Genomic DNA, 27,587 nt, shown 5'->3' on the forward strand with positions numbered 1-27,587 from the left:
TTCAACGCCGCTCTCTTACCCGCCATGTCTCTCCACGAATACATCAACAGTGAGTCTCCAGTAGCTGATGCGCTTATATATACCAGCTTCCACACAGGCCGGGTGCTAACGAAGTCTTCCCGGATAGAGAAGGTTCTGATCCTTACAGTTGACGGCCGCACCCTCATTGGCGATCTTCTATCCACCGACCAAATGACTAACCTCGTTCTCTCCGACACCGTTGAGCGCATCATCCGCACACCAGATGACGACGAGCCCTCAACCGAGATTCAGCATGGACTGTACCTGATCCGTGGTGACAACGTGGTCATCTGCGGCGAAATAGATCAGAAGATGGATGCAGACATCGACTGGAGCAAGGTGAAGGGCGAGGTAATCGGGGACACGAAGAATGCATGAGCGAGTCCTCTGGACTATTTCCAATTGTCAATTTACTCGGGCGTTTGGGGGGAGGAAAGCATTTGCATGCGACATAATAATGATCTAGCAAGACGATGAATCGGGGGTGGTTTGCCAGCGTTGCGTGGGCCCTTGACTATCGAATCTGCCGTTGTGGACTTGGCCTTGTGGACCCATCGAATGATGTTTGAATAGCGATCCGCGGTGATGTTGATAATTTCTCTCGCAGACCCCGGCGATATCCTACGGGCCATGGTTTGCTCTATCTGTGATGCACTCAAGGTCAACCATGTATGATGTATCGGATGGACTTCGCGTCTGTACGTGTGGGTCCATGAACTCGGGATTCTTGCCCTCGCACTCTACAATGACCCTGTGGGGCAAAGAGCACAGACGATGTTGGAGTATTTGCAGGGGCCTGTGTATTCGCCTCATCTTCCAAGCCTTTGAAGGATGAGATGAGGGGGGCCTTACGTTCTCCGTCATTGAGGAATGTGACCTTCACTTGAGCAGAGTCGGTTTAGGACATATCAATCACCGTATTACTACCAATTTACTACCAATGTCTACCCATTACCCATTTCCCCTCGTTACATTCTGGAGACAAAATGTGTCGTGTGCCGTTTGCGGGCCTCCCGTCTTGCCTCCCGTGCAAACGCCAAGACGGGTGAGTTCAAAGAAAGATAAATAAACAATCTAGGTATGGAGTAGTTAGGGTTGACGATGAAAAGGCCACCGATTGTGCGTGGCTTTTGGAGGGAGTCACTGGTCTTCTCACGGTTCTCACCTAGCACTTCGGGCATCACGACGATAGCCCGGTAAATTAGGATTAGTTAGCGTGTCTTCCATAAACACGTGTACACAGACTCCGTACGTGGGCCCATGGCTACAGGCTACATGCTCCGTACCGGCGTACTCATGTACTCCGTACGCCCAGCACGTAAATTGAGTCTATTGGCCAGTCGCCCATCTTAACCCTAAAGTCACACAAGTGACACAACAGAGACCTCGGCTCACCCTTCGTCCCTTCCCTACTGCTCCTCTCTTTATCTTACACACTTATTGCTTGGCGTTACCTAGCGAGGCACCCATGTCATACTCATGGGGCTCGCATGTCACGTGACCTTGATATACGGAGGAATACGACAGAATTATGTGGTCCACCAATCACATCCCGAGAATCTATATCATCTGTGTACTTAGGGGTCGCAGAAGAATAACGCTCAGCAAACCGAGTCCGGCGGGCGCTAAAGCCCCCTGGACTACGACTACTTACCGTATTTGAAAAGTTGTACTATGGCTCCTTAGTATTTAGCTATCGCCTCTCGCTACACACAGATTATCCTGTATTCATTGCTTTTGCACTCACGAGAGAACCAACTCCTTATGAAGATACTGCCTGAGTAGCCAATACTGCAATAGCTTGCTGTGACAGTATCTGCCTAAGCTACGGAGTAATAGTACGTCATAGTTATATGATTGTTTGTTGAAAGTTGAAAGTTGAAACGGTCTTCTATACCTAATCGGGACTAGCTCCCGTAAGTCGCCCCACTCTATAACTAGTATAAAGCTTGGCGCTGCGCTCACGCAGTTGTTCGGTGCTCTTTCCTTTCCCTTCTACATCCTCCCACCCGAGTTGAACTCGTTGGCTAAAGCTGCCCGTACGTTCAAGTTAACCTATTTTACCGTCGTTCCCATAATGCTAGAGGTACCTGCTCACAAGAATCATCATGGTACTCCCTTCGAGACCGAGTGTCTTCGATGCTCGATACCTCCGCCGCCTGGTAGGGACTAAGGTCACTACCTTTTATGACCTCGACCCCCTGAAACAGCCGCCTGCTGCCTCTTCCTCTGCATCTGATAACTCTCCATTCACGGCCCCCCCTCCTGGCGGCTCCCCCCCAGCGGCCTCGCCCCCTCCGGCCTCGCTCGCTACTGACCCCCTCGCCCCAGCCTCGCCCACTACGGGCTCGCTTACTACGGCCTCTCCCACTACGGCCCCTACCCTTTCTTTCTCTGACTCGCCCCCTCCAGAAACTGGCCGCTCGTGGATTATTACGGAAAAGCTCTCGGAGAGGGCTGATCATCTCTCACAGGACGAGGTTGACATGAGCGCTGGGTCTCCTCAGACAGTTGGCAAATTTCTGTGCCACTCAGAGGAGGACCCGACGCTGGTAGCATTCATGCGAATATATTATCAGATTCCTATCACTGGGACGGAGGATGCTGATCTGGCTACACTAGCCCAACAAATCCAACCTCCAGAGGTATGTGGTGAACTTGAGGCATATAAGGCATTGATGAGTCAATCCTGTAGCTCTGTTCCACGTTTCCTTGGTTACAGCGAAAGAAAGCAAGAGGAGCATGAACTCGTTCCTGGTGGCTATGTCAAATACCTCGTATGGGAAAAGGTGCCTGGGGATTCTCTTACAAAGGAATTTTTCTGGAGCTTGGATCCCCCTGTCCGAGCGGATATCCGTGCCAAATTTCGGGCTGCCTATGAGTCAGTTTAGGGAAACCCAAGATGGCGGACAGACAAAACGCTAACACGATTAACAGAGAGGTGCTGCGTTGCGGTGTACAACCACAGGAGTCTAGAACCTCGAAGATAATCTATGATCAGTCCACTGGCAATGTGTACGTTCAGGATCCTACATGGGAATATTCACTAATAAGTTCAGTCGCATTTCGGGGTTTCGAACATCATGGCCAATCCTTGATGAACTTCAATGGTCAGACACCCGTTATGTCGCGTACATGCTGGCTAAGCGACCCGACGAGAGGGACTGGAGTTCTCACCCGGAGAAATGGGAGTTATGAAACCACCACCTCTAGGTTGTAGATCAGAAGGCTTTCTTGCTGAAACCTCAAAGGCCTTGCTGCGTGGCGGATCTGCTCGAGTATCAAATATCAAGCGACGAGGAAGACCGTCTATGGGCTGCTTTTTGCTTTACCACGGCGTCCACGCGTGCGCAAAACTGCGAGTCTTGAGAGGGAGATTATCCTGCTAGTTATTCTGGAGGAGCACATCCTGTTACCTGTATTCTACCAGACCATTTTTTGTCATGCCATGTCATTCGGCCTGTAATCAGGGCCAATGTGGTGTCGGTCTTAGAATACATAGCTTGGACGTATGGATAAAGAATCATTCAATCCCGCGTCCCGGGACTTTAAGAGCTGCCACTTGCACGGACCTCCTTGGCAGAAGGCACCACAATTCCGGTTGGAAGAGACATGGCGCCAAGACTTGAACAATGGCGAACCTAATGATATGATACACGACTCAAAACATACTATGTAATGTGTAAATTTGAGTCTGTAGGGGCAATTGAGCATTAGGCCGAGATACTACATACTGATGAAACTACTGATTAGATATTTTTCGAGATACACGGCTCTACTCCGTATGAACACGATAGCAACATGGAGCCGCTAACCCTGAAACGGCCAACCCCTGAGTAATTCGTTGTTCGAGGATACGGAGTAGTATGATGAAAGTACAGAGCTAGTAGTTACATCGACAGATGTAATGTTATTTCAACTACCCAACCCTGTACTCCGTACGTCAGTTTAGATCTGGGCGAACCATCCTGGTATTCGATCGCATGCCTACATGCCCCTGGCCTTGGCGTGAGGAGGCTGGCTACGGCTGACAGTGAGTGTACTCCGTACATGGAAAAGAGAGATAGATATAGTTAGGTATTGGAAAATAACGTTAACTATTTGTTTTTGAACGGTACATACATATATTTACATGAGTTGTACAGAGTACGTACAAGTTGAAATTTAATCTGGAGCGGGATGGGCAGGAAGTACCAACGTTCCCCCTCAGACCTCCTGCCATTCTTAGCACTTTCCCTTCTTGTCCTTCTTCACTCTCCCCCTCCCAACTACTACTTCTTACCCTCTTTTTCCTCTCTAGATCGCTGGTCGATCTGCAATTCCTACCTACCGTCTCTTTCCCCTGTCAACTCGCCCCCTTTATCTGCGCAGCCCTTCATGTGTCCGATAGTATCACTACAACACAACGAGCGAATACCGGGACATTTCCCATAATTCTCCCGGGCTGACAGCCCTCGTGAACAATTGTTCACGCCTTTCTTCCATAAGCTCGATCCGATAAACCATCCGAAATCTTCACCCCCCACCCCCCGCGTCGGCCATGTGGCTCTATCGGGGCGCGCAGTCCGCAGTCTTCTACTATGCCACCTGCACCCCCTGCGCCGAAAATCTCGATCGACACAAACGCAGGAAAGATGCCGCCAGGGCGCAGCGCGAAAAGGAGAAAGAGCGCACCGACAACGAAGTCATCACCGACCAGCCCCGTCCATTTCCGCAACCAACCCCTTTCAGCACAAATGTAGGCTGGCGGGAGGAAATCTCCCTAGGCCCTGGACCCCCAGCCCGTCGAGGAGGCCGCAATATGCAAAGAACGGACAGCTGGAAAACGGACCAGGGCTCGCTGTTGAAGAAGGATAAGAGTGGCGGCTTGATGCATCCGCTCGGCGAGAAGTGGAAGTCCATGCGCTACCAGCGGGAAGATGAGCCGCTCTGGGGACAGCAGGAAGTGCGCGGCTCCTCTATTGGTTTCTCCGGACGTGGCCGTGCAGACCCCAACGAGACGTCCAAGTACTACATCCCCCGCGTGCCGCCTGTCAACGACCTCCACCCGCCCATTGTCAGTGGGCCGACTAGTCGTGCCGATACCAGGTGGATGCTCCAACCACCCCCGAGTGCCCGAGTCATGGCCGGTAAAGAAGACGTCGTTTCGCCGACTAACAATAGTCTCTGCGGATTTGGCAGGGAGTACTCATCCCGGGCCACTAAGAGTGTAGCTCGGGACAGAGAGGCCGACAAGGTCAACAGTGAGACTCGTGATGGTGCCAACGATGAAGCCCCGAACCAGGGACCTCGTCGGCCATCGCTGGCCATCCTCGGCCGCGATTCCGATGACCTAGACCCGGTGCACTCTCGAACCGACTCCATGTGCTCCTCCATCGACTCCCCGCGCCTCTCTTGGAAGTACCCCGAGACTCCGGGCTCGCGGCCACAATCAAAAGCTACAAATGATAGTGGCAAGTTCTACCGTCCACATGTCTCGAAGACCCTCTCCGCCGCGAATCAGGACAACAAGAAGATCCACATGCTGCACCTAGAGATCAACGACGATAACCGCGACGATATCGGACTAGGTCAATTGCAGCCCATCCGCCCGTGGCGTTGGAGCATGGACATCTAAGGGTTTTTGAAACTTGAACTCGCAAAATTCTTCAACACTCACCCTCGAAAACATCCTATCTCCTCCATTTCACCCCGCTTCCACAGATTTCACTATCCCGGCGTTTGAAGCATCAAGACCAGCGAGCATTTGCTTTTTGTCTTCTTTTTTTTGCCTTTTCTTCTCATTTGATTCTCTGCACTGTTTCCGCATTTGCCTCGATCCCTCAGAGCAACCCAAGAACCTAGCATGCTCTCGCTGTCGGGACCTCGGCCCCCAAACGGGCATTGTACCTGGCCGGCCCAGTATACGAAAGCGAAAAATGCCTGCGTCCAAAATGTCCTCACGTTGCTTCGCGCAAATGAAGCAGGACGGACGAGTTTCCTTCATGACAGCTTCTTTCCAGCTCATACCTATCATTCATATGGCCCCGTTTCCTTGTTGTATCTTGTTTTTCTAACCTTTTTGTCCACACTTCGTGTCGTGAGACTTTGTTCTTCGCATACTTTCCTTCCAACATTAGATATTGATTTCTTGTACCATAATCACTCTCCCTCCCTTTGGGTTACCAGTACATACCGTTCAAAGACCAATGGTTATCTTTCCCCCTTGAAGTCTGTTATCGTGCATGGTCGGGGATCTCGTCTTGGTTACGGCTTGAACCTATTGTAGGCAATACATGTAGATTTGGTCCAGGCTTGATACATGTGTTAGACATTGTTTAATTGTGCGGAGGTATCTACTACACAGTATACCTTAGCTGCTACGTAAGCACATCCTTACAAGATAGCTACCTATAAAGCAGGCATACATATTCAATACACATGGCATCAAGCAAGGAATTGATTCAACTTGTCGTGATAAATGCAGTTCGAAATGCGTATCAAAAACATCGTATGCAGAGAAACACGTCTTTTTCATCTCGACGGACAAAAACAACTAAACAGGAAAATCCTCGAAAGGCAAGTAGATTGGTAGATCTCGCTGGCGTTTCAGAAATGAAAATGAAAATCCAAATGCACATGCACATGCCCAATCCCGATCACGCATAGCCTCGGTAAATTGGTCGAGGGGCTTGTGTTGATGCCCGGAGCCTGCGGAGCAAGAGACAACGCGCGGTTTGTTGAAATCCAATCATTTTCTCGTCGTGTCGGTTTTGTTAGACGGATGCAAGTGCCAGGAGATTCATAGAGAAGGGAAATCGTGGGTCTGGTTTAATTCCTTTCTTCCCTAGTAGACCTTCTTCTTCTCGTCCATGCTCAATTGGCCGGGGCCCATGTTGACCAGAAGGACCAGACCGCCGCTGTAATAATTATTAGCGTTGAACGAAAGCCAAGGCTGTTTGGATGGGAAGCTTACACAATAGACAAGATCTGGAAGAAGTCGTACTTGGCGAAGTCCTTGTGGGGGTGGTGGGGATGCAGCTAGACGACACCGTTAGTAACCAAAGACAAGATCATTCCGAGGTCAAGACATACCGTCCAGAAGTTGTTCACAAACACATTGAACAGACTCAACAGCACCACAAGGATAATAGCGCTCCACTTGGCCTTGAAACCAACAATGACCATAACGCAGGCGACAAGACCAAACAAGCTAACCAAAATGCGCCAGAAAGTCCACTCGCCAGAGAAGACGAATCCAATGAACAGGAAGATCAACAACACACGACCAGCGAACTGGACGTACATCTTGCGATCCTTCTCATCAAGCTGAGGCAGACCGGCGGGAACGAATCTCTTGCGCACCCACGAGTCAGAAAGAACCATCAACAGCCCACCAACGACACTCAGATTGCGCAGGAAGAAGTTCAAGTCGAAGATGAGTCCGTATCCGAGACCCTGTGTGATAACGACGCCCAGCAGTCCTGCGACGGCGTACTCGGTGCGCTTGCGGGTAATGACGAAAGTCGAACAAACAATCATGGCAATAACATTGATAATCAGGAACAGGTGTGTAAATCCCCACGGAACTAGAGGCACGAACAAGCGCGTTAGAGACCGATGTAGACACAGTGTGGAACCCTTGGATCCCCCAAGGCGCGCGGATCAGGGTCCAAAAGCGAGGGGAGACATACTCTTTCGGAAATCGCGGAGGTAGAGGAGCTGGTCGCTCCATTGTGTGATGATTCGTAAGGAGTCTTCGAGGAAGGTGACTACGATCAGGAAGCGGCCAATGGCGGGAAGATAGCTGTAAAACGGGTGGTGTTAGCGTATGCTTCAAATCCCTTGTTTCGAGTGTTTCCGCGACTTGGTTCACAGCATGTAAACAATGTCAAGTCGGTCATAATATGGAGAATAGAAGTCCAAACGTACGGCTTCACTGGGTCGGCCAAGGTGTCTAGCCAGTCTTCAATCTTGCTTGTCTGCTCGCGGATGGCATCCAACGGACTGGGGTCGTTGGTGGCATTTGCGCTACCGGGCCCGCCAAATGGGTTCTGGTGGCCGAGGTTGTAACCCGCGGTGCCACGGATTTGGGCCATGGCGGGAGAAATGAACAAAAAAGAGGAGAGAAAGAGAAAGATTGAGGTAAAGTAAGTTGGGGAGAGAAAATGTCCAAAGGAAGTCCGAAGGAGTAAATACCAAGGGAGTTTGTATACAAAGCAACCTTCAGGCCACGATGACCGGAACTCACCGCTAAACCCGTTTAGGAATAGTGACGACACTGACTATATCTCCCATCGCTATGCGCGATGGATTTGTCTACATTCTTCATTGACATTGCCATTATTTTGGGATATTTTGATTGAACTCGAAATCAAGAATAGGCGAATATGGCTTCTTTTCAATACAGATTCGGCCAACTAGTGCCACAAGAAGAAAAAACAAAGAACATAAACACAGCATCGAATGCAGACCAGCAATTCTGCTTTTGTTTCAATGCAGTCCTTCGTGCACAACTTGCAAGGGGAGTCTGCCAGATTCGCTCCTAATGCGTTGTGGCAATCTCCCAGGGCCATAAATTGAGGGGAGGGAGAGTGCTTGAATGATGAGATACCCCCAGAACGCCAAAAAAAAAGACAAGATAGAAGAATCCAAGATAGGGTAATAGATACAGTTCAAGAGTAAGATGGAACATGAAGAGTCTTGAATGACCAAGAAGAGAGAGCTCAGGCAGCCCAGTCAGAGTCCAGAGGGTGACCCTTCTCGCGCGACCGCAAGATGTCTGGCAGATAGGTCGGGGTCACTGTCACGCGTGGCTCAACAGGAAGAGGAGCCGCAGGAGTGGACTGGTTCTCGGAGGCACTGGTCTCGCTGACACTCTCGTCAGTCTTGCCACCCTTCTTCTTGGGCTGCTTCTTCGAGACAGTGGTCCATTCATCATCTCCCTTGCTAGCTCCCAGGAGGCGCATCTGCTCCTCCTCCGAAGGAAGGTTCTGAGCCCACTTAGTAGGAGCAGGGGCCTCGAAGGTGTCCAGAAGATCCGAGGCGGCGGAAGTGGCAGGGGCGGCTGCGACGGCGGCAGCGGAGCGAGATCCACCATTGACCACGGGGGTCTTCGCCGCAGAGGTTTCCTTCCAGGCATTGGCGGCGGGCGGGGTGTGCCGAGCAGCCTCGCGACGCTCAGCCTCGCGGGCGGTGTGCAGCTGCTTCTCCAGGAGCCTCTTGCGCTCGATCTCAGCTTCCTGAACCTGTTGCTTGCGGGCCTCGTTCTTGAGACGCTGCTGACGCTGCTTCTTGGTCTCCACCTCCTTGAAGGTCTGGGCCTTCTGCTTCTTGGGCTGACTCTCAACGTTGCCAGTAACGCGAAGCACAGATGCAGCCGGGGCGGGGGCCTCCAGCATATCGGAGATGTATCCGGCGGAGGGGACGGTGGCGTTCACGGAGGGAGAGGCGGCGGGGGACAGATCATCGTCAGCCTCGGCACCAGTGGTGGAGGAGGCACGAGTGTCGCTGGCCGAGAGCTGAGCAGCCTTCTTCTTGTTCTTCTTCTGGCTCTTGGTAGGGGCAGGCTGAGCAGGGGCATTGGTCTTGAGGCCGGCCATGCGACGGGCCATCTCCTTGCGATCAATCTCCTCGTCGGGCTTTTCATCCTCGGTGGTGGCAGGCGAGACAACGGTCTTCACCTCAGACTTCTTGGCAGCAGTTGGCTCGGGGGCAGGCTTAGACTTGCGCTTCGATTTCTTAGGTGCTACTGTGGCTTCGGTCTTCTCCACCGCAGATCTAATCACGTTGGCCTTGGGTGTTGTGCCGTTGCCATTGGTGTAGTACCAGCCGAGGCTGCCGGCCACGACGAGCAGGATTGCCCAGCTGATGTAGGGGTTCATGTTCGCGGAGCTATGCACTCATCAGTCAGTACCGTCAACGATGTCAGGATGGTGGCAAGCCTGCAACTTACTATCCGAACGAGGCCTATGTTAGGCGGATGATGGGTATTGGATGAGGGTTGGATGAGGGGAACGACGGAATACAGTCGCCGGATGATGGGGCAGGACAACCGCGCACGCGCACTTTTGAAATGACACGCGCAATGGGACAGACGATTGCGCTCAGCTAGGACAGTCGTATGCCGATGCCACAGATATCAGGTAGAAAATCACCAGCTAAAGCGGAAGAGCTGATCGACACTATGTGACCCGGGACGGAGGAGCAATGGATTGTGTGACCGAAGCTATTTTGGAGGAGGGGAGGTCGAGAGGAGATCGATGTAACCGAAGGGCGCTTCGACAGCGCGGGCAATTGGAATTAGGAGAGAGCAGCAGGAGCAAAAGCGCAATGGCGCAAAAGAACGTGAAAGATAAACAAAGAAGAAAAAGAAGAAGAGTAGAAGATGGGAAAGGAGGGAGGAAAGCGAGGAGTAGAGGAAAGGGCAACCGTGGCAGATCCACCGGTACCGTAACGGTAATGACGGGTAATGATAAAGGTCGCCGGCTTAAGAGTCAAATGCATTGTGTATTGTCTTGAGTTCTGGGCATAGTGTGACTTCTCTTACTCCTTTACTCTTTGTTGATCTCACCACTTTTAACGAATCTACGATGATACATGTACTACTGGGTATAAAAGAAGTACAGGTTGCTGGCCGGTTGGAGATCCGAGCGACTATTCGTACTTCGACGTACCACCTGTCATCGTACATGTCCCGAGGTCGGCCTCAGGTCTACATAGCTTGTTGCAAGTGCTTTGACCAAGGAATAATAGTCCCAGGAGACGAGACACGGATGTAAACAAGAAGAACAGGCCACGTCTCCGCTGTCTCTCTCTCTTTCTCCGCTTTCTATGGAACTGATCTATATCTACTAGCGCCTCCTTGGTCGCAAAGGACCTCCTGAGCATTTTGTTATTGGATCAATCACTTTATCCGGAACCCGGGAAGCTTGGACATTGCCGATCCGGCAGGGGATCTCTCCTTCTACCCCCTTGCAGGCGCCCTCACGCCCGCCACGAGGCACGGAATGGCCAACCCGGTTGGTGGTGCAAGTCTTGCATTTGATGTGTGGTCGGAGTTGAATCTCGGCCAACCACCAGTCTAGGACCTGTAGTATGCAGCGACACTCGGGAACCGGGATTGGTTCTAGCAGCTCCTTGAATTGCTCTCTCAATATGCACGACATATGTCGGAATTGTGGAATCTACCAGTCTAATAATACATGTGGGATCGTGTCCTCTTCCCTGTTATCTTCTTCATCTTCAAGATTGTCTTCCTTTTGCTATTTCCCAAAAGACTATTGATGTCGTAGAGATTAACACTGACCTCCGTCAGATTTCATGTCCGATCACGTGTGTCGCGACAGCAACTGCTCTATCATGCAGTTTGCATACCTAAAGTTGGAGAGGCAAGAGGTTGTTCCCCACGAGCTTTCGCCCTCAATCCCCAGGTTCGTCGTCAAGTTTGCGGAGACAGGACCCAAAATGATGAAGTAAACTCAGTCAATATGCACCTAGAGATGGCAGGTATGACCATCTACACCGTGCGGGCCGTCGTCTCCCCGAGCGGCGCACGCGTTGGCGGAGATCCGGGACCTGTGGCGGACATGACAGCCAAGAGTATCGGCACTGACGCCGAAGGCCTACGCTTTTATCTCAGCGTGCAAGCTAAGCGACATTGCCAGGCGGTCAAGCTAGCTACAGCTTTGAATGTCGCAGATACTATCAATGTTGCCGTGCAGGTCTTTAGAGCGAGGGCTTCGAAGGACACGTGCAGATGTGCTTACGGCTTGGTGGTCCGACTCGTTTCCTGCAACATTAACTATTTGTCTTGGATCAATGGCTCGGAACATATGTTCCGGCGCACGAAGGGCGGGGAGCCGTAAGGATGACATTATAGAAGTCCAATTATGTAGAATGTTGTTAGTGAATTTTCTGAGAATTTGTCCCTGGCAGGACCATTTGTGTGCTCCAACCGGCCTAAGACCACCGAGAGTTGTCTACTGTGCAGTGGTACGGTGGGGCGCCATGAGGCTCGGGTGGATGGCCTCCGGGGGCGGGTTGGCGTTACTCACGCACCCCCGGGGACCGGGGGCCGTCGGTCACCGGGACGGCCGGACCTCCAGCCTCAGCCTGGACTAGTCTGCACTGCCGACTACAGGGGTTTCTATTTCCTATGGTAATTTTATGCTGCGTAGGCATACACAGTGAAGCGAAAGTCATTGCTAACTCACAGTCTGTTGCATGTAGACGTAGAACCGAGGCGCACAATATCACAGCTGTTCAGTAGGGCTTGTTTGATAGGTGCAGCACCAACATAGTATCTTTGTAGACTCGTATGCTCCATCGCTTAGACCCGGAAGCGACTAAATATGCCAACGTAGCTAACTAAAGAAAGAGCCCAATGCGATCTGCTCACGGGAATAACTGACGGAGAACCCCGCAGCCGATAACATTGATAAGCTCCCACTTCTGCCCTTCGTCAAGTTCCTCAAAACAATAACATTCATCATGGGAAAGAAGATAATAATCGACACAGATCCGGTATGTCTGCTCTTTATAATCCCCCTGGCTACGGAACTAACCCAAAAATAGGGCATTGACGACATCCTCGCCCTTTTGCTGGCCTTGTCCGCCAGCCCGGAGGAGGTCGAGGTTCTGCTCATCTCATTGACATTCGGTAACATTGAAGTGAAGAAGTAAAGGTCCCAGCTTATTATTCTGGTGAAGTTCTCCTGTCTGACCTGATATCCAGCTGTCTCCGCAATGCCGTGTCAATGTTCCACATCATCGAGCGGGAGATGCAGTGGCGCCGCGAGAACGGCCGGCCCGAGGGCTTCGGCGCCCTGCGCGCTCATCGCCCCATCTTGGCTGTCGGTGCCGAAGACCCTCTGGAAGACCAGAAGCTCCTCGCCGATTACTTCCGTATGTTATCTATTACTTTGCGGCTGTCAAGGTACTCTTGCTGACGTTATTGCAGATGGAACGGACGGACTTGGTGGTATCCATGAATCGGTATGTGGAGTAATATACGGAAGAAGCATTCATGCGATCTATATACTAACCGGAATCAAAAATAGCACCCGCACCTCACCGCTACAAAGGCCTGGGATCACCTTTTCACCCCAACTGCAGATTCCGAGGGAATTGAGCCTGTTGCGGACTGCACAAGTCTCGACGACCACGAATTCATACCGTCAAAGCTTCCCGCCTACCAGGAGATCCTCCGTGCTCTCCGTGACAATGAGCCAGACTCCGTGACTTTGGTTGCAGTGGGCCCGCTCACTAATTTGGCCTTAGCTGCGGCAGAAGATCCCGAGACATTCCTCCGCGTGAAAGAGGTGGTCGTCATGGGCGGTGCTATCAACACGCCAGGAAATGTGAGCCAAAGCTCTACGCGTGTTGAGCAGGATCCCGCTGACTTTGCTTATAGGTAACACCGATGGGCGAATTCAACGCCTATGCCGACGCAGTGGCAGCCGCACGCGTCTTTGCACTCACCTCGCCGAACCCGCACACTACAGTCCCGCCTACAAAGGGCGACCGCCTCCCACCGTACCCCAAAAACCTGAGCCGGCAACTGACTTTGCGCCTTTTCCCACTGGACATCACTCTCCGCCATAATATCTCGCGCGGCCAGTTCCGGAAGGCAATCACACCTCTTCTAGAGGGCGGTTCTCCGCTCGCCGAGTGGGTCGATGCCTTCATGGGGCACACATTCAGGACCCTGGAGCGTCTGCACCCTGGTCATGTTGGAGACGACGCAGAGCTTAGTTTGCACGATCCCGTCTGTGTTTGGTACGCCATCACCTCCGATGACCCAAAGTGGGTTTACTCGGCGAAATCACCCGAGGATATTCGCATCGACACCCTGGGCCAGTGGACTCGCGGTATGTGTGTCGTTGACCGTCGGAACCGTCACCGCATCGAAGGAGATGATGAGAGCGCCAGTGACCATGGTCTATGGCTGAGTGGCCGTGCCGGTAATCGCATCTGGCGGATGGATGGATCCCCGGCAGAGGAGACCTTCGGTGCAGTCATTATCGATAGGCTCTTCAAGTAGATATTTTGAGGAAAGTATAGATGGCAAGTATAGATGCACATAGCTGTTGATCTCTAGAGAGGTTATAGACTATGCATTTCCTGTTCTTTCTGTTCGGGAGACCAGACAATATCCACTGCCATTTCAACATTATCTGCTGGCATAGATCTTAACTATATTTGGTGCTCAAATGCCATTGCTGTATGAGGTTCCTGCCAACAGACTTAAACAGAATGAGACAGCAATGCCACAAAAGAGGTTTCGGGCATGCCATTCGCGCGCCTCGGTCCGTACCCCTGTCATATTCAGCCAAGCGCGATCCGCTATATCGCCGAACGGAGCGAAATGACGATTAGCTTTGTTTCTAAACTGCTCCCTTCTAGAGTGATTGGGTACTGCGCAGAGATCCTCGTCCACTGGAATGTACGAACTACGCGAGGTGCTCACTTAGGCCACCCGAGACGTTCAGCAGAACTTGTCATAGTTTAATGTGAAACCCTCAAGAAAGAACCAAAAAGGTTGACTTAGTTGCCCGTATGAACTTGTTCTCTACTCAATCATCTCCCTGAATCCATCACTCAATCTACAATGACCCGACACCTGAGCTTATTAAAGGGAGGTGCGCGTTTCATCCAAAGCCCTCCCCAAGAATGTGGAATGTCATATCCCAAGGATCAGCCCTGGCATTTACCAGTATAGTGCTATCAAACTCGCGGACATGCAACACTGTGCAATCCAGGAGGCTTTCCCTAGACAGCTCGAGGACGGAAAGCTACCAGCCCCAGATCATCGAAGCTATCAAGCAATGTCTATATAAGACGGGTCGGCCCAGGGATGAAACCATCAGAGCTAGTGGTCCTACCTTGAACCCAAGTATCAGCAATCAAAGCCGACCTTCCTAAGCTTATCAGTATCTCTTGTATTCTTCTTCACAAAGTCTCCACCCTCCATCGCCATGCATCTTACATCCCTCCTCGCGATTGGCATCGCTGCCCTAGGCAGCACCGCCGCAGCAATGCCCCGTCTTTCTGGACCATATCACGGCCACCGCATCCCCGTGCATGTCCCTACCAATGCTACTACTGCGCACAATGCTACCACGACGGGCACACGTGGGCGAGCTCCTCTATCGACGGGATTGGCTAAGAATAGCACCCGGAACCATGGTATGAACCATGTGAATGTCAACCACTGCCATGAGTTGTGTTCTTTACAGTCTCAAACTTGCTCGCTTGCGGTGCCGGATGATGACGCGTTCTGGTGAGTTTTGCGTTTTTTGCCTTCGATATGCGATTGTGTTAATCTGGTCTTTAGTTGGAGTATTTACCTGAGATGCACGGAGAAATGCCACCCTGAGAACTTTTAGGCGGCATGCAATTTGATGCAAGCAAAGCTTGGAAAGGATGTAACGGGAAAAGAGAGAATCGATGGTTATGTATGGATGTATGGAACATGTGATACGATTGAAGAATTTTGTATTTGTTAGCAATGAAATGAGTGGAGTTCGGGTTTGGACAGTGGAAAAAGAGAGTATTCTAGCCAATGGCTCTGCGTAGGTGAATATCAGCCATGAAAACAACCGCAGTATAGAGTTAATCTCGCGTATCTCCAGTGGACGTAGAGTCGGAGAAGACTGTCCTTCAGATGATGCACGTGCTGGGCTGCCCTCTCGAGATGATCTCCTGTGCCCCGGCCCAGGACCCCAAGTGAGGCAAAAAGTATGGAGTACATTAGGTCTAGCCTATTCGTTCACTATGACACAAGTACTCAGTACCTCTCAATAAGCTCGCCGGGCCCCACCGCTAGTCCAGCAAATGCCCGTCGTCCCCTGAGGCACGAGTCCCCGCCCAACCAATCAGAGCCGGCCATTGCGGCTCGTGGGCGTCCTCAAGCACGCGACACTTTCTATACTACACCCAGTGTACGTTCGCGGTTATATAGTCTGGACCCCTTGCTGTGCAACTTGACATCTAACGACACCATTACACCCGAATTCCCCTCTCTTTTCACCATGTCACAACTCCCAACCCCAGCCATGTCGGGCAAATTTACCATCAACGATAAGTTCGATGGAGTAGATTCATTGACTTTACCTCCCGCTGCACTAAGTCCCGATAGTGCAAGCCGAAGTTCCTCTACATCAGATCCATCTCATATCCCGGCATCTCCAACTTCCCCAGAGCTCTCTGGCCGCCAGGCGAGTTACACCGCACGGTCGGGTGCATCACTCAAACGTCCTCTCGATGACTTGAACTTGCCTCCACCTCCAACACGGGCTCGCAAGATTATTCAGATGAAGCCAAAGCCTCCAACATCGAAATCCCTCAGAGCAAGGAACACCAAGAGCTCACCCCAGAGTTCGGAGGAGCCTACACCCAGCCCCACATCTACTTCAAAGAGAAAGCAGCCCAGTGCGACCAGTGCTGCTGGACGCAAGAATGCCCGCAAGACTGCACACAGTCTAATCGAGCGCCGTAGGCGGTCCAAGATGAACGAGGAATTTTCAACATTAAAGGATATGATACCCGCATGTACTGGACAGGAAATGCACAAGCTGGCTATTCTCCAGGTACGTTCTCCACTTACATTTCCTACGGTTCCACATGTACTAATACCCTCGACAGGCAAGCATTGACTACGTCAATTACCTCGAGAAATGCATCCGCGATATGAAGACAGCAGGCCCAAGTCAGATACCCGCCGCACCACCGTCACCGACATCCCCCGAATTCATCGCGGAAACGGGCACCGAGCCCATGCAGCGGGATCCCTCTTCTACTTACTCTTACTCCTCCTCTGCATCACCGGAGCTGTACGCTCCACCCGCTCAGTTCTCTGATACATCGCCGTCATTCTCCCCGCGCACTCAAGTTCCCTCGGCTCAGACAATACCCGGTTTGCCGTCTATTCTCCCTAGTCCAGCGCTAGGGCCCATGTGGGCCTCTCACGAGAAGATGCATGAGCTTCAGGGCGTAGATCATGAGGCCTCGACTGCTTTGCTTATGTTGACGCAGGATAGGAGAGGGACTGCTGATTCGATCAGTGAATACTTTCCTGGGGGCACTGATTTGACGAGTATGCGGGTTACCCCGGGTGAGCGTCCTGAGACACAAAGAAGGAAGGGCATGAGTGTTCGTGATCTTCTTATCTCGTGATTGTATAGTGATTGTTTTCTTTGTATATCTCTAGCCAACATCTTGTTCATGATCGCTCGATGATCGCAGCCACCATGTTGGTATCTGTATTTGATTCGACTGGTCTAGTCCGAGAAGAGCATGCCTTTAAAATCAATGGCTACAACTGATATTCTCACGGAATCTTGCGTGGGACCTTCTCCGGGCACAGAGTCCCCAACATACAGATTGGGGCATTTAGAAGGCTAACATTGGAATTTGAGTTGTCTAGATAGGGTGTAATTAGGTTACCTAACCAATCACATCCTCTTATAGCTCAGCTGGAAGAGCGCAAGACTGTAATTGCTTAGTTCTTCAGAACTTGTCATCTTGAGGTCCCTGGTTCGATCCCGGGTGAGAGGAATTTTTTTATATTTATTTTGTTCACAACGAACCCAGAAACCACGACCTTGACTTTTCATTAGCTAGCCAAATATTTATTTGTCGTCATGTTTTACCCCTTAAAACGCGAATGTCTTCTTTATTGCCAGAAGAAACAGGCGTTCGGCGACATTTTATGACCCGATGGGATCGGCAGTTGGTAACAACCGAGCTCCGAACGACCGCCACCGAGCGTCCTTGTCCTCGTTCTGCCTTGCAAATATTCAAGCAAAAGCCACGAGGATCAGATAGGAGAATATCCCCATCACTCTGTATCAATAATATTTCTCAATCTTCCAGAACAACCGTGGCTGTGTTGGGGCCCCATGGACAGCCCACGCCGGTACAACGTAGAGCGATCATGCCTACGCTGCCACGCGCACAAAATCAAGTGTGACAAAGCCTCACCATGCGGCAGATGTACACGAAACAATGCAGTCTGCCAGTACCCCGGCCCAAGCCGAGTCAAACGCCAACCACCGAAGAAGAGTATGACGGACGTGGCAGCGCGCTTAGAGCAACTTGAACGATCGATCGCGGCGATGGTCAATGAACGGCCGACCGGTCCATCCCAGGGCCCAAGACGATCTTCATCATCATTAAACCACCCAGCTGCAGCGGACTGCCCGGCGCATCGAGGGTTCCTAGGCAAAGACGGCCGATACATCAACGAGCCTCTTCTTTCGCGGGTTTTGGAAAAAGAACAGGATCTGCAATCTGCGATTGGATCGCCCAGTGATGCGAGTAGTCCGCGCCGACCGCCGGTCTTGAGGGCAGAGGGTTTCATTGTAAATCCACTCTTGACTCAGGTCGATATCTTGGAGCTGTGTCCGAGCCGCTGGCAGGCTACGGTACTATGGCAAGCATTTCTCAGTCGGGTAGACGCGTTGATCAAGGTCATCCATGTGCCGTCGACACAGTCGAAGATCTTTGCTGCGATTAATCGACCCGAGGAGGCGTGTGCGGATGTACGTGCTCTGTTGTTTGCTATCTGCTTTGCTGCTACTACGACCTTGGTTGCGGGTGATATTCGGAACGAGAACCTGCATGCGGATTTAAGGCGGTATCAGCAGGGAATGGAGATATCTCTGTATCAGTCTGAGTTTCTGGATGCTCCGACGCTTACTTCGCTGCAAGCGGTGGTGATTTACCAAGTATGAATATGTCCTATCCTTGAGCATACTTGGTCTCCTGTGGGGAAGCCTTGCTAACCAAAGTACGTATATTTCTTCCAGCGATGCTTGAGATACAGCAACAGCGGTCGATCTGGCTGGACGTTACAGGGGGTAACCATCCGAGCAGCGCAATCAATCGGCCTCCACCGCGATGGGAAACATTTTAAACTCCCAGAAATAGAATGCGAGATGCGCCGACGGATCTGGTGGCACATTCAATCCATCGACTGCCGAGTAGCAGAAGACCATGGACTCAGCGTTCCGGAAAACGACTTCAGCGACACAGAGATGCCACTAAACATCGACGACCAGAACCTATCAGAAACGAACGTCACAATCGTCCCCGCTGTATCGCAGAACAGATGGACGGAAATGACCTTCTCTCTGATAATAATGGAAATCGGCAGACGAGGCTCGGCCCTACACAAGAGCCTAGCCGGAGCCACAGATCCAGAGCAGCTAATCGCCGAATTCAAAGGAACAATAGAAGAGAAGTACCTACGACACAGCGACACAAACATCCCAATCCAGCGATTAGGCCTCCTCCTAGGCCGGGTCCTCCTCGCAAAATTCGAAGTGTGCATTCGACAGAGATTATTACAAAAGCAAGGGCCGTCGACCTCCTCTCTAGACCACAATCCTGCCCAAGAGATACTCGCACTCGCCTGCCACGCCATGGAATTAGCGCTGGAGGCGATCAATGACGAGCTCCTGCACGGCTACCGCTGGTTAACGGCCGCTTTCACCCAGTATCACCTCCTAACCTTCATCCTGTGGAACTTGTGTGTATACCCCACCGGCCCGCACGTTGAGCGGGCCTGGCGCTGCCTCGATATGCAGTTTGCTTTGACTGAAGATCCTTCCTGGCCGGACCCCGGGCCGAAGTGGCCGATGATCGTGCTGTTGCGGGATAAGGCAAGGAGTATTCGACAGGCGCATTGTTCTGAGAGTAGTGGAGTTGGGAATGATAATGGTTCTGAGTTTGTTGATGGGCTTGGGAATGGGGGGTTGCGGGCTGAGGCTGTCTTTGATATTGAGGGTTGGGAGCTGGACTTTTCTGATTGGAATAGTTTGGCTCAGACCTTTCCGCTTATGGGTTGATAGTGGGTTGTCTGATGAGGTTCAACGTATTATACGTAGTCCGCGGACTACGTGGTGTGGATATTGAGGTGGGTTTTCCTTGCATATACTCGCTTTGTATGTACATAAGGCTGCTTGTTCCTTTCGGGACTGGGACTGGATATCTGCTGTTTGAAGCACTTGATTACTGAGGTGCACCCATCACCTCAGCAGTCCACACATGTCATCACTATCAGCGCATCTATTCTTCACTGACCCAGTTTTCCCTTCACATAATCTACCACCGCCCGAACGAGAGGCCAGCGTGTATCGTTATGCTCTCTCCAGGCAAGCCGCTGCAGCGGGATGGTCGGGCCGACATATACCAGATTCGGGTGTTCAATTGCCAAAGGCCAGATATCCTCGAGACGTGCTGTTTGAGATGAGAGCAGGGAGTAGAGGTCGCCCCAGATAAGGCTTCCGAGGATGCGCATCTGGCCACTGTAGCCTGGCGACTCGTCGGGTCGTTCAATCCCTTCTACCGGGTCGAAGGAGCCGTCGACGGCGAGGAGAAACCCAGTGAAGTCGCCGGGGTTGAGTAAGGATGTTGCGGGACCGTATGAGTCGGTGGTGTACGAGGCAAAGGAGGCGGCGTCAACGACGAGGAAAACCCCGTCCTCGATGTCTGACCAGTCGCCACTCTCGCTGGCATTCGTCAAGCTGTTGAAGTGTCTTATTTCGGCTGGTTAGCTTCTATTTGCAGCACAATGAACGGTGAGTACACCTACTGCTTGGCTGCCACGATATCGCCCTCGGCAATATTCAGCTCTTTCCCATCCAACCAATGGAGTTTCAGATGTTCCTTGATAGCACCGCTTCCTGTTTGGCCTTTACCCCAGTCGGAGACGTGTGCTTCCAGCTTACGAACGAAGTTATCCCATTCGGAGTCCGTCTGTCCGTATGTCAATCGATACACGACAAACCCGTATTTCACCTCTGCCTTCTCTTCAGCCCTTTCCTGTCTTTCCTCAATTCCCGTCTCCGTCCCCTCCTCCACACCCGATTCAATCCTTGACGCAAAGCTAGAAATCCAAGGTTCACATGGAACAGGCTCAATCGGCGCACCGCGCATCTCTCTCCTCAATTGATCCTGAGCGTGAACCTGGGACATCGAAGTTTGGTAATAAGACTCTCCCTCGGAATCCGCAGACGTATTCCCCTCAAGCACATTCCGATAAAGAAATTCCCGGGTAACCAATTTAAGCCGTCGATGATATGCCTTGGCGCGCGTATCAAGATCCGCCGCATGCAGATCCGACCCTGTTCGCCGAAGAGTGTATCCCTTGTAATCATTCATGGGGATGCAGATAGTAAAGTCCGCGCAAGCGGCAGTCTCTGCAAGAACCTGAAGCGAGTTCGTGATCTGCCATTGCAAAGCGTCTGGCCTATTTCCACCATCTGTCGGTCGGTGTTGGCGCAATGTCTGCATCAATGGAGCTCTCAGGGCGTTGACATGGACGATAACCCATCTGTGGGCGCGCTCGGTCATCATCTCGAAGTGCGCAGTCATGTATATGGTCCAGAGACCTGCGATACTTACGAGCGGTTCATTCTTCGCCGCTCGGCTTTCGTTCAGGACAGTATCGAGCAATGCCCAGATATCGTAGATGTGGTTGAACGTGTCCCGGAGATGTAAGCGGACTTCTCGCGCGTTCAGATACTGAAACACGCCAAGCACGGAAGAGAGATGTTGACACGCGGCGTCGAAATTATTCCGCTGGTCGAGCCCCTTTTCTTGCCATAGCTGCTCGCTCAGTGGGATTATCCCTGAGAATAGACGGGACTTGAGGAACTGGAGGTTTTTCCCGATCTGGCAGAGACGCGTGAAGTCTTCGTCGGAGCCAATGCGGCCCATGACGCGGTTAATTATGGATTCCCCATAGGTGCCAGGGGGGAAGTTCTGCTGTTGGTCGAAGAGAGAAATTTCCTCCGCTTTGAGATATTCAACGGTGGGTTGCTTGCCATTTGGAAGTGCGCTTCCGAATGCAAATTGAACGAAGTTCACGATTATTTGAGGCTCAAGAAGGCGATCGACTGAATCGGCGGTTGATTAGCATCCACTTTTTTCTTTTCTGAAGATGTGGCCCTTGTGGGGAATTGGGGACTGCGAACCGACTGGTAGTGTCTGTGCCTGGCAGTGAGGGTTGGTGAGTACATTGCCAGCAGCCTCAAGATGTGAGTACATCGCGAAATAATGAGAAAAATTGAGATGAACTTGGGGGAATTGGGAATCATAAGCCTGGGAGCCAAGAGCTTAGCGCGAGCTCAATGGAGTTTGGCTCCAGTTGGCTGCCTAGGCTGCCTGGAGAACTAGGCTTCGTCTCGAAATCTAGGCTGTAGCCTGTGAGTTATCGTGATTAGATCAATTAGGTATTATCATTATCTGCCTGGAGCAAAATAAGAAACGCCAACAGGATGCACAATGCAATGTTTCATACAGCCGCAGACGACTGAGACGAGCTCGACGCAGCCCTAAGCTTCTCCTCCAAAATCAACCGCTGACAGAAAGGACTTCTCTCCCTTATCCAAGGCCCCCAGCGCAACAAAGCAAAAGGAATAGGAACACAAGCCAGACCAATAAACGCCAGGAGCGAAGTAGCCCACGAAACGCCCAGAGAAGTATATAGCGGATCGGCAGCGAGCGGAAAGACCGCACCAGCAATGCTCCGAATAATAACCGAGGCTGCCATGGCGCTAGCAGAGTAGATCTTGTATGCGTCCGTCACATATGTGAGAAGTGAAATGAAGATGATCTGAAACCCGAACCCAAAGAAGACACCGGATATCGCCGGTACCGCCCAATGGATGTTGGACTTTGCTGACCAGGCAAGCCAGAACATGCTCACTGTGAGACACGGTCCGGCGAGACAGGATAGTGGTAGTCGGTGGAGTTCGGGGTTGGAGGTCCAGTCTTTACCGAGCTTTTTGGCTTTTTCATACATCATGTCGTAGTAGAGGGTGACGATGCCGGAGGATGCGGCGCCGATGCCAACTTGAGCGGATTAGCTTCTGTTTGCAAAGAGCAGGGATAAACGTACTTGGAATGAGGGTGAGTGATGTTTGCTCAACGCTGAAGCCGTAGACACCTAGAGGTATGGTTAGTACTGTGACCATTGAACGCCGTAACAGCAAGACTTTACCTCCAAAGATGATGGGATAAGCCTGGAAATAGAAGAACACCAGACTATACGCAAAGGCGATATAAACTGCCGTTGAAGAAATGATGGGCTCAAAGATGAGCATGGTGATAGGGCGAGTGAGAATCTCCATGGTGGTGAATCTCGAGTCCAAGTTCAGCTCCTGGCGCGAGAAGTACCGATTGAGCCCCGTTTCTTTTCTTAATTTAGCAGCTCGTTCTTTCAACAGCACGGGAGCAAATGTCTCTGTTTGCCACAGCTATTAGTCAATGCAACTGGTCCATAGCCCACGGCAATAATCGTACCAGACATGAAAAGCAGAGCCAACCAGGTAGTACCCGTCAGGATCAGGTCAATTCGGAACGTCCAGCGCCAGCCATATTTAATCGAGCACCCGGATATAATGGGGCCTAGGATGGGCCCAAAGCTGCAAGCCTGCAAATCGAGTTAGTGTCTGCCATATAGCATGATAACTCAGATCCAACTTACTGACATGTACATCGCCATGGCCCGGCCGCGGTTCCGCAGATCAGAGAATAAGTCTGCATAGACACCACTAACCACAGTCTGGGGAGCGGCACCCGTAAGACCGCAGATTGCCCGAAAGACAAGCAGAGAGGCCCAGTTTGGCGCTAGGGCACAGCCAAGCGTGGCGAGAACGAACAGCGTGAATGAGGAGAGTAGGACGGGCTTCCGTCCAATTGTCTCGCTCAATGGACTAAAGAGTAGGGGTCCAACTACGTAGCCGACGAGGAAGACGGCTGTTGGTAGCACTTTTTGCTGGTCTCCGGTCTGGTGGAATTCCTGCATGATACTGGGGACTGCGTTGCTGGGCAGTGCGGTGGATATACCGCTATTAAGGACGACGAACAGCGCCACGATGGCGTTGTAGAACTTTTTGTTCTAGTGACTCCGTCAGTCTGAGATTCTATGGGCTTCAAGAAGATGTGCATACAAAGGACCAATTTGGTGGATTCTCCGGGGATCCTTCGGGAAACTCGACAAGGAGTTGATCCGGAGATAGTTCAACAAGTTGGTAATTTGCACCTGTTTTGACATTTGACTCGGCGACCTCGGCTCTTATTGAGTCGCTGGATCTTTTATCAAAATTCTCATCCTTGCCTGGAATCTGTTAGAACAGACCGAACATTCGAATTAAGCTTGATCTCACCGGAAGAAAGAATGGCGGCTATCTGAGCCGTTAAAGAAGGCTTCGTTTCTGTTGCCATAATGAATTGAACAAATGGAGACAACTTAGTCCAAAGGAAGCCAATTGGAAAGATATGTTGTGATGTTGATCCTAGACCCCTACTAGGCGAGGACCGAAGCACTATATAAGTCAACTAAAGCTTTTCCGACATCCATAGAAACCGGCGGATAAGAAGGGATCATTGAGTCACCAATGCACCATGGTCCATGGCTAGAACCTGCTGATCCTGCATACTGTCTCTGTTTATCACCCGTGAATAGATGACAGGCCAATGACGGGGTGGTATACTTCACCTCTGGACCGGCGCCGATACGGGACCGGGTTTTAGGGCAATCCACCCACGGCGCCGGCTAGGACCCGGGCCTGGATGTCTGCGTTGCATGCGCGATTTGGTTGCTCTGAGTGGAATTTGACTGGTAATTGCAATCATTGTGACTAAATTGTTGTCATGTGAATGTAGAAAACTTGTTGTGTTACGCGTTGCGGCCCGATTTGTTGCTCGTTGCATCAAGTATCAGGGGGCCTCGAGCCTAGATCGTGGTTTCCATGCAGCGTACTAACACAGCGATGCTTCGGTATTCTAGAATTCCATTGATATATACTGTGTATTGGGCAGATTAAATTGACTGTGGCACCGATGGCATCATGGGCAAAAAATCGAAGATATCGTTCTGGCCCTCTTCGAAGAGGCCGAATGAATCTGCAATGGAGTTCGACACCGTCCAGTTCGGCGCTTCCATCGTATCCGGCAGCCGAGATGCGAGCGATCTGGCCGCTGCAGAGGGATCACTAGGCGTTGAGTCCAGGTTTGAATCTCTGTCAGCCTGGATGGTCGGGCCAGTTCGGTAACGGAGATCGTCCAGGGGATCCACTCCTGATGGAGCCGGAGCCGGGCCGTTGACCATGGAGTTATCAGCTGCTACGAATGGTGGCCCTTCGCTTTGGTTAGACATGAAGGGTACGTCTGTGTTATGGTTGCTCTGTGGACGCTGGCTGGCAATTAGAGCGCGTGCGTAGTTCACGAAGATGGACACGGTTCGATGGATATCGGGATAAGGCGGTTGTTTTAAGAAATCGCAGATCTTCTCTGCTCTTTCTAGTAGAAGTGCTTGGTTGATTAGGTTTGGACGCCACCGTGCGATCCGGAGAGCAAAGGTGGCTAACACGTGTTAGTGGAAGTTATGCAAGTTTCTAGTGATCCACTTACTGACGAAAGCAATTGTGAGAGCTGGGTATGTTGGCGCCCACGGCAACTGACAGCGATAGGATGGCTCTTTGATCAAGAAGTCTAATTGATCCATAATGGTTGCCACAAGGGACTGCCACAGGTTCATGACGCTCCGATCGAGAATCTCAGAGCTTGAATCAGGTTGGGTTGGTTGTAATTTTTGGATTCTCGCCAGTGAAGCACAGAGAACAAAAATCCTGGCGTAATGAAGCATAAGCTTGAGACTGCTGCGCTGGAAGGCCCCGATATGGAAACCGTTGTCTTCGTTTTTAACATGTCAGAGACGACATTTCTCGCATACCTGAGACGGCAGGATTTGTCAACTTACTTCCATGGATCTCGTCCCATGTCGTCCACCAATTTTGTACTCTCTTCATGATAGCCGGCAGCTCGGTAGACATGATATCGTCAATAGTAGTAGCGTTGTCAATGATTACACGGAAATTTCCTGACACAGGTTAGCAATTTGGCAGACCACGAGAGTAAGCCAACCATACCTCGAAGTTGATGAAGCTCAATGATGCACACAGTGCGCATATCGCAAGGCAGCGAGAGAGGATAGTCAAGGAATTTGCGCAGCTTTACAACGTCGACCTCGGCAATGCGTGATTTGCGCCCTGTGCCAGATGCAACGTCCAGTTCTAATGTGAAACTGATCAACCAAGTTCGTGTCTGCCATACCAGCTCCCGTTCAGCCATGGAAGCCGAGAGCGAGCTTCGGGGCACATTTTCCTGGGATAACAGAGTATCCAAGGATTTCTCCAAACCGGAGTCCAAAGCCGTGCGAAGAATGAGAGCAATGGAGAACCAAGTCTTCTCGGAGTACGCAGCAAGAAGAATCATTCCTTGTACAGTCTCCAGTTTGGTGGGCCGCTCGAAGAAACTGTCTTCCGCCAGGCGTTGTGCCTCGTCTTGTAACACCCGCTGCATATGCGTGTCCCCGCGCAAATCCGTCACTGCGCGGCTAGCTAGATAAATAATTACTGTGAAGCAGAACAGTGACCTTGAACGGATAGAGTCGAATGTATCTCTTATTGGATCGAAAAGAGGGAGAAAGTTCTTCGACCCACCAGTAAACCTGTATCAAGATATAAGAATCCATTCTGATGCTGCATCGCATTCCATCCAGCAATTAGTTTGACCGACTTACCTCTCATACATCACACGCGCAAGCTCTTCACTGACGATTCCTCTAGCAATGACATCTCCTCTAGGATCGCCCTTGGCAGAGTTTTCCATGAATATCTGGGCGACGTTAATTCGAAAACATCCTGATAACTGGCAAAGGTTACTCACATCGTTCGTGCCTAGCAAGTTCACAGACATGGAGTGCACCGCCGATGCTGGCGCAATCATCTCATTGGGGCTCAGCTGCTGGGACTCGGGTCCATTCTGATCAGAAGTATAAGACCGCTGCAGCGTGCTCAAGCCGGTAGAATCTGGCAAAGAGTCAATTGAGGTATCGAAACCACCATCTTGGACGGTGGCAGGTGAGAACCCCTGCTCTCTGGACGCCGGAGTATGATATCCAGTAATTGAACCCAGTGGTGAGGCATTATTTCGGCTTCTATTGGAATGTTAGCCCAGTGTTCTATGTGTTCAGTTCTATGAAAATGTTACCTTGCTGGCGTTGTTGATTTCCGCCGGCGGTCACTTCGTCGTCGGTCATCAATGGGATCTAGAATACAATCTCGCCCAGTAGATCGACAGCGAAAGCAAGGAACTTGACTTCGCGCATCGCATCGCATCTTCTGTCTCCTGCACCATCGACATGCCTTGAAGAAGCGAATCGGGACATTCTCCGCTCGGTAGATGATCTCCGATCCTCTTCCGGTCATTATCGCGGGTGCGTCAGGGGATCTTAAAACAAGAATATCAATCAATCCCAGTCAAGCACCAGAAGCCGAAGCAAGAGCTATGCCGGCTATATCTGTAGTCTGTGGCTTAGCTTAGTCCTTGTCAACTGCCTACGGGCTACTGGGCATGTGTTCGTCCGGGCATCAGAAAGTCCGGTCACGTGTACCGGTCGGATCGGCCTGTTTAGGAAGGTAGATTCGCAACTTTGCCAAAAGCCAAGACTTTGTCCCTAATCTACTCGAGTAGGCAGCTTTCCTACTTTATGTATTGAAGAGCCCGACTTC

The 27,587-nt window shown here is 51.3% G+C and overlaps 11 protein-coding genes across 11 annotated transcripts; 7 read left to right on the plus strand and 4 right to left on the minus strand.

Annotated features, from left to right (window-relative positions):
• Nucleotides 1-24: 24 nt before the first annotated feature.
• N7515_004602 (U6 snRNA-associated Sm-like protein LSm8) lies at nucleotides 25-399 on the plus strand (the record flags this gene model as incomplete). Its single annotated transcript, XM_056665346.1, has 1 exon — nucleotides 25-399. One exon carries the CDS (start codon nucleotides 25-27, stop codon nucleotides 397-399), a length of 375 nt encoding a protein of 124 aa, XP_056522296.1.
• A 1,730-nt stretch (nucleotides 400-2,129) lies between these two features.
• N7515_004603 (uncharacterized protein) lies at nucleotides 2,130-3,219 on the plus strand (the record flags this gene model as incomplete). Its single annotated transcript, XM_056665347.1, has 3 exons — nucleotides 2,130-2,902; nucleotides 2,959-3,036; nucleotides 3,081-3,219. 3 exons carry the CDS (start codon nucleotides 2,130-2,132, stop codon nucleotides 3,217-3,219), a joined length of 990 nt encoding a protein of 329 aa, XP_056522297.1.
• A 1,342-nt stretch (nucleotides 3,220-4,561) lies between these two features.
• Nucleotides 4,562-5,638, plus strand: N7515_004604 (uncharacterized protein; the record flags this gene model as incomplete). The annotated part of the gene is made up of 1 exon (XM_056665348.1): nucleotides 4,562-5,638. The coding sequence occupies one exon, from the start codon at nucleotides 4,562-4,564 to the stop codon at nucleotides 5,636-5,638; it is 1,077 nt and encodes a 358-aa protein (XP_056522298.1).
• Nucleotides 5,639-6,847: 1,209 nt separating this feature from the next.
• Nucleotides 6,848-8,099, minus strand: N7515_004605 (protein ERV29; the record flags this gene model as incomplete). The annotated part of the gene is made up of 5 exons (XM_056665349.1): nucleotides 6,848-6,920; nucleotides 6,977-7,041; nucleotides 7,096-7,589; nucleotides 7,695-7,807; nucleotides 7,933-8,099. 5 exons carry the CDS (start codon nucleotides 8,097-8,099, stop codon nucleotides 6,848-6,850), a joined length of 912 nt encoding a protein of 303 aa, XP_056522299.1.
• A 627-nt stretch (nucleotides 8,100-8,726) lies between these two features.
• N7515_004606 (uncharacterized protein) lies at nucleotides 8,727-9,884 on the minus strand (the record flags this gene model as incomplete). Its single annotated transcript, XM_056665350.1, has 1 exon — nucleotides 8,727-9,884. One exon carries the CDS (start codon nucleotides 9,882-9,884, stop codon nucleotides 8,727-8,729), a length of 1,158 nt encoding a protein of 385 aa, XP_056522300.1.
• A 1,605-nt stretch (nucleotides 9,885-11,489) lies between these two features.
• Nucleotides 11,490-11,867, plus strand: N7515_004607 (Alpha/beta hydrolase fold-3; the record flags this gene model as incomplete). The annotated part of the gene is made up of 1 exon (XM_056665351.1): nucleotides 11,490-11,867. The coding sequence occupies one exon, from the start codon at nucleotides 11,490-11,492 to the stop codon at nucleotides 11,865-11,867; it is 378 nt and encodes a 125-aa protein (XP_056522301.1).
• A 625-nt stretch (nucleotides 11,868-12,492) lies between these two features.
• Nucleotides 12,493-14,044, plus strand: N7515_004608 (putative nucleoside hydrolase; the record flags this gene model as incomplete). The annotated part of the gene is made up of 6 exons (XM_056665352.1): nucleotides 12,493-12,525; nucleotides 12,577-12,680; nucleotides 12,737-12,906; nucleotides 12,962-12,996; nucleotides 13,062-13,361; nucleotides 13,415-14,044. 6 exons carry the CDS (start codon nucleotides 12,493-12,495, stop codon nucleotides 14,042-14,044), a joined length of 1,272 nt encoding a protein of 423 aa, XP_056522302.1.
• A 934-nt stretch (nucleotides 14,045-14,978) lies between these two features.
• N7515_004609 (basic helix-loop-helix domain-containing protein) lies at nucleotides 14,979-17,178 on the plus strand (the record flags this gene model as incomplete). Its single annotated transcript, XM_056665353.1, has 4 exons — nucleotides 14,979-15,283; nucleotides 15,636-15,729; nucleotides 15,795-16,592; nucleotides 16,648-17,178. The coding sequence occupies 4 exons, from the start codon at nucleotides 14,979-14,981 to the stop codon at nucleotides 17,176-17,178; spliced, it is 1,728 nt and encodes a 575-aa protein (XP_056522303.1).
• An 890-nt stretch (nucleotides 17,179-18,068) lies between these two features.
• Nucleotides 18,069-19,853, plus strand: N7515_004610 (fungal specific transcription factor domain-containing protein; the record flags this gene model as incomplete). The annotated part of the gene is made up of 2 exons (XM_056665354.1): nucleotides 18,069-18,731; nucleotides 18,795-19,853. The coding sequence occupies 2 exons, from the start codon at nucleotides 18,069-18,071 to the stop codon at nucleotides 19,851-19,853; spliced, it is 1,722 nt and encodes a 573-aa protein (XP_056522304.1).
• Nucleotides 19,854-20,080: 227 nt separating this feature from the next.
• N7515_004611 (uncharacterized protein) lies at nucleotides 20,081-22,056 on the minus strand (the record flags this gene model as incomplete). The annotated part of the gene is made up of 3 exons (XM_056665355.1): nucleotides 20,081-20,531; nucleotides 20,600-21,905; nucleotides 21,933-22,056. The coding sequence occupies 3 exons, from the start codon at nucleotides 22,054-22,056 to the stop codon at nucleotides 20,081-20,083; spliced, it is 1,881 nt and encodes a 626-aa protein (XP_056522305.1).
• Nucleotides 22,057-22,303: 247 nt separating this feature from the next.
• N7515_004612 (MFS multidrug transporter) lies at nucleotides 22,304-27,284 on the minus strand (the record flags this gene model as incomplete). The annotated part of the gene is made up of 13 exons (XM_056665356.1): nucleotides 22,304-22,863; nucleotides 22,910-22,957; nucleotides 23,012-23,254; nucleotides 23,314-23,443; nucleotides 23,498-23,911; nucleotides 23,964-24,130; nucleotides 24,180-24,219; nucleotides 24,854-25,377; nucleotides 25,426-25,707; nucleotides 25,775-25,894; nucleotides 25,944-26,524; nucleotides 26,597-27,013; nucleotides 27,067-27,284. The coding sequence occupies 13 exons, from the start codon at nucleotides 27,282-27,284 to the stop codon at nucleotides 22,304-22,306; spliced, it is 3,744 nt and encodes a 1,247-aa protein (XP_056522306.1).
• Nucleotides 27,285-27,587: the final 303 nt, after the last annotated feature.

This window comes from Penicillium bovifimosum (assembly GCF_028826915.1).
Source record: "Penicillium bovifimosum strain IBT 22155 chromosome Unknown utg000004l_segment0_segment0, whole genome shotgun sequence".
Lineage (NCBI taxonomy): Eukaryota > Fungi > Ascomycota > Eurotiomycetes > Eurotiales > Aspergillaceae > Penicillium > Penicillium bovifimosum.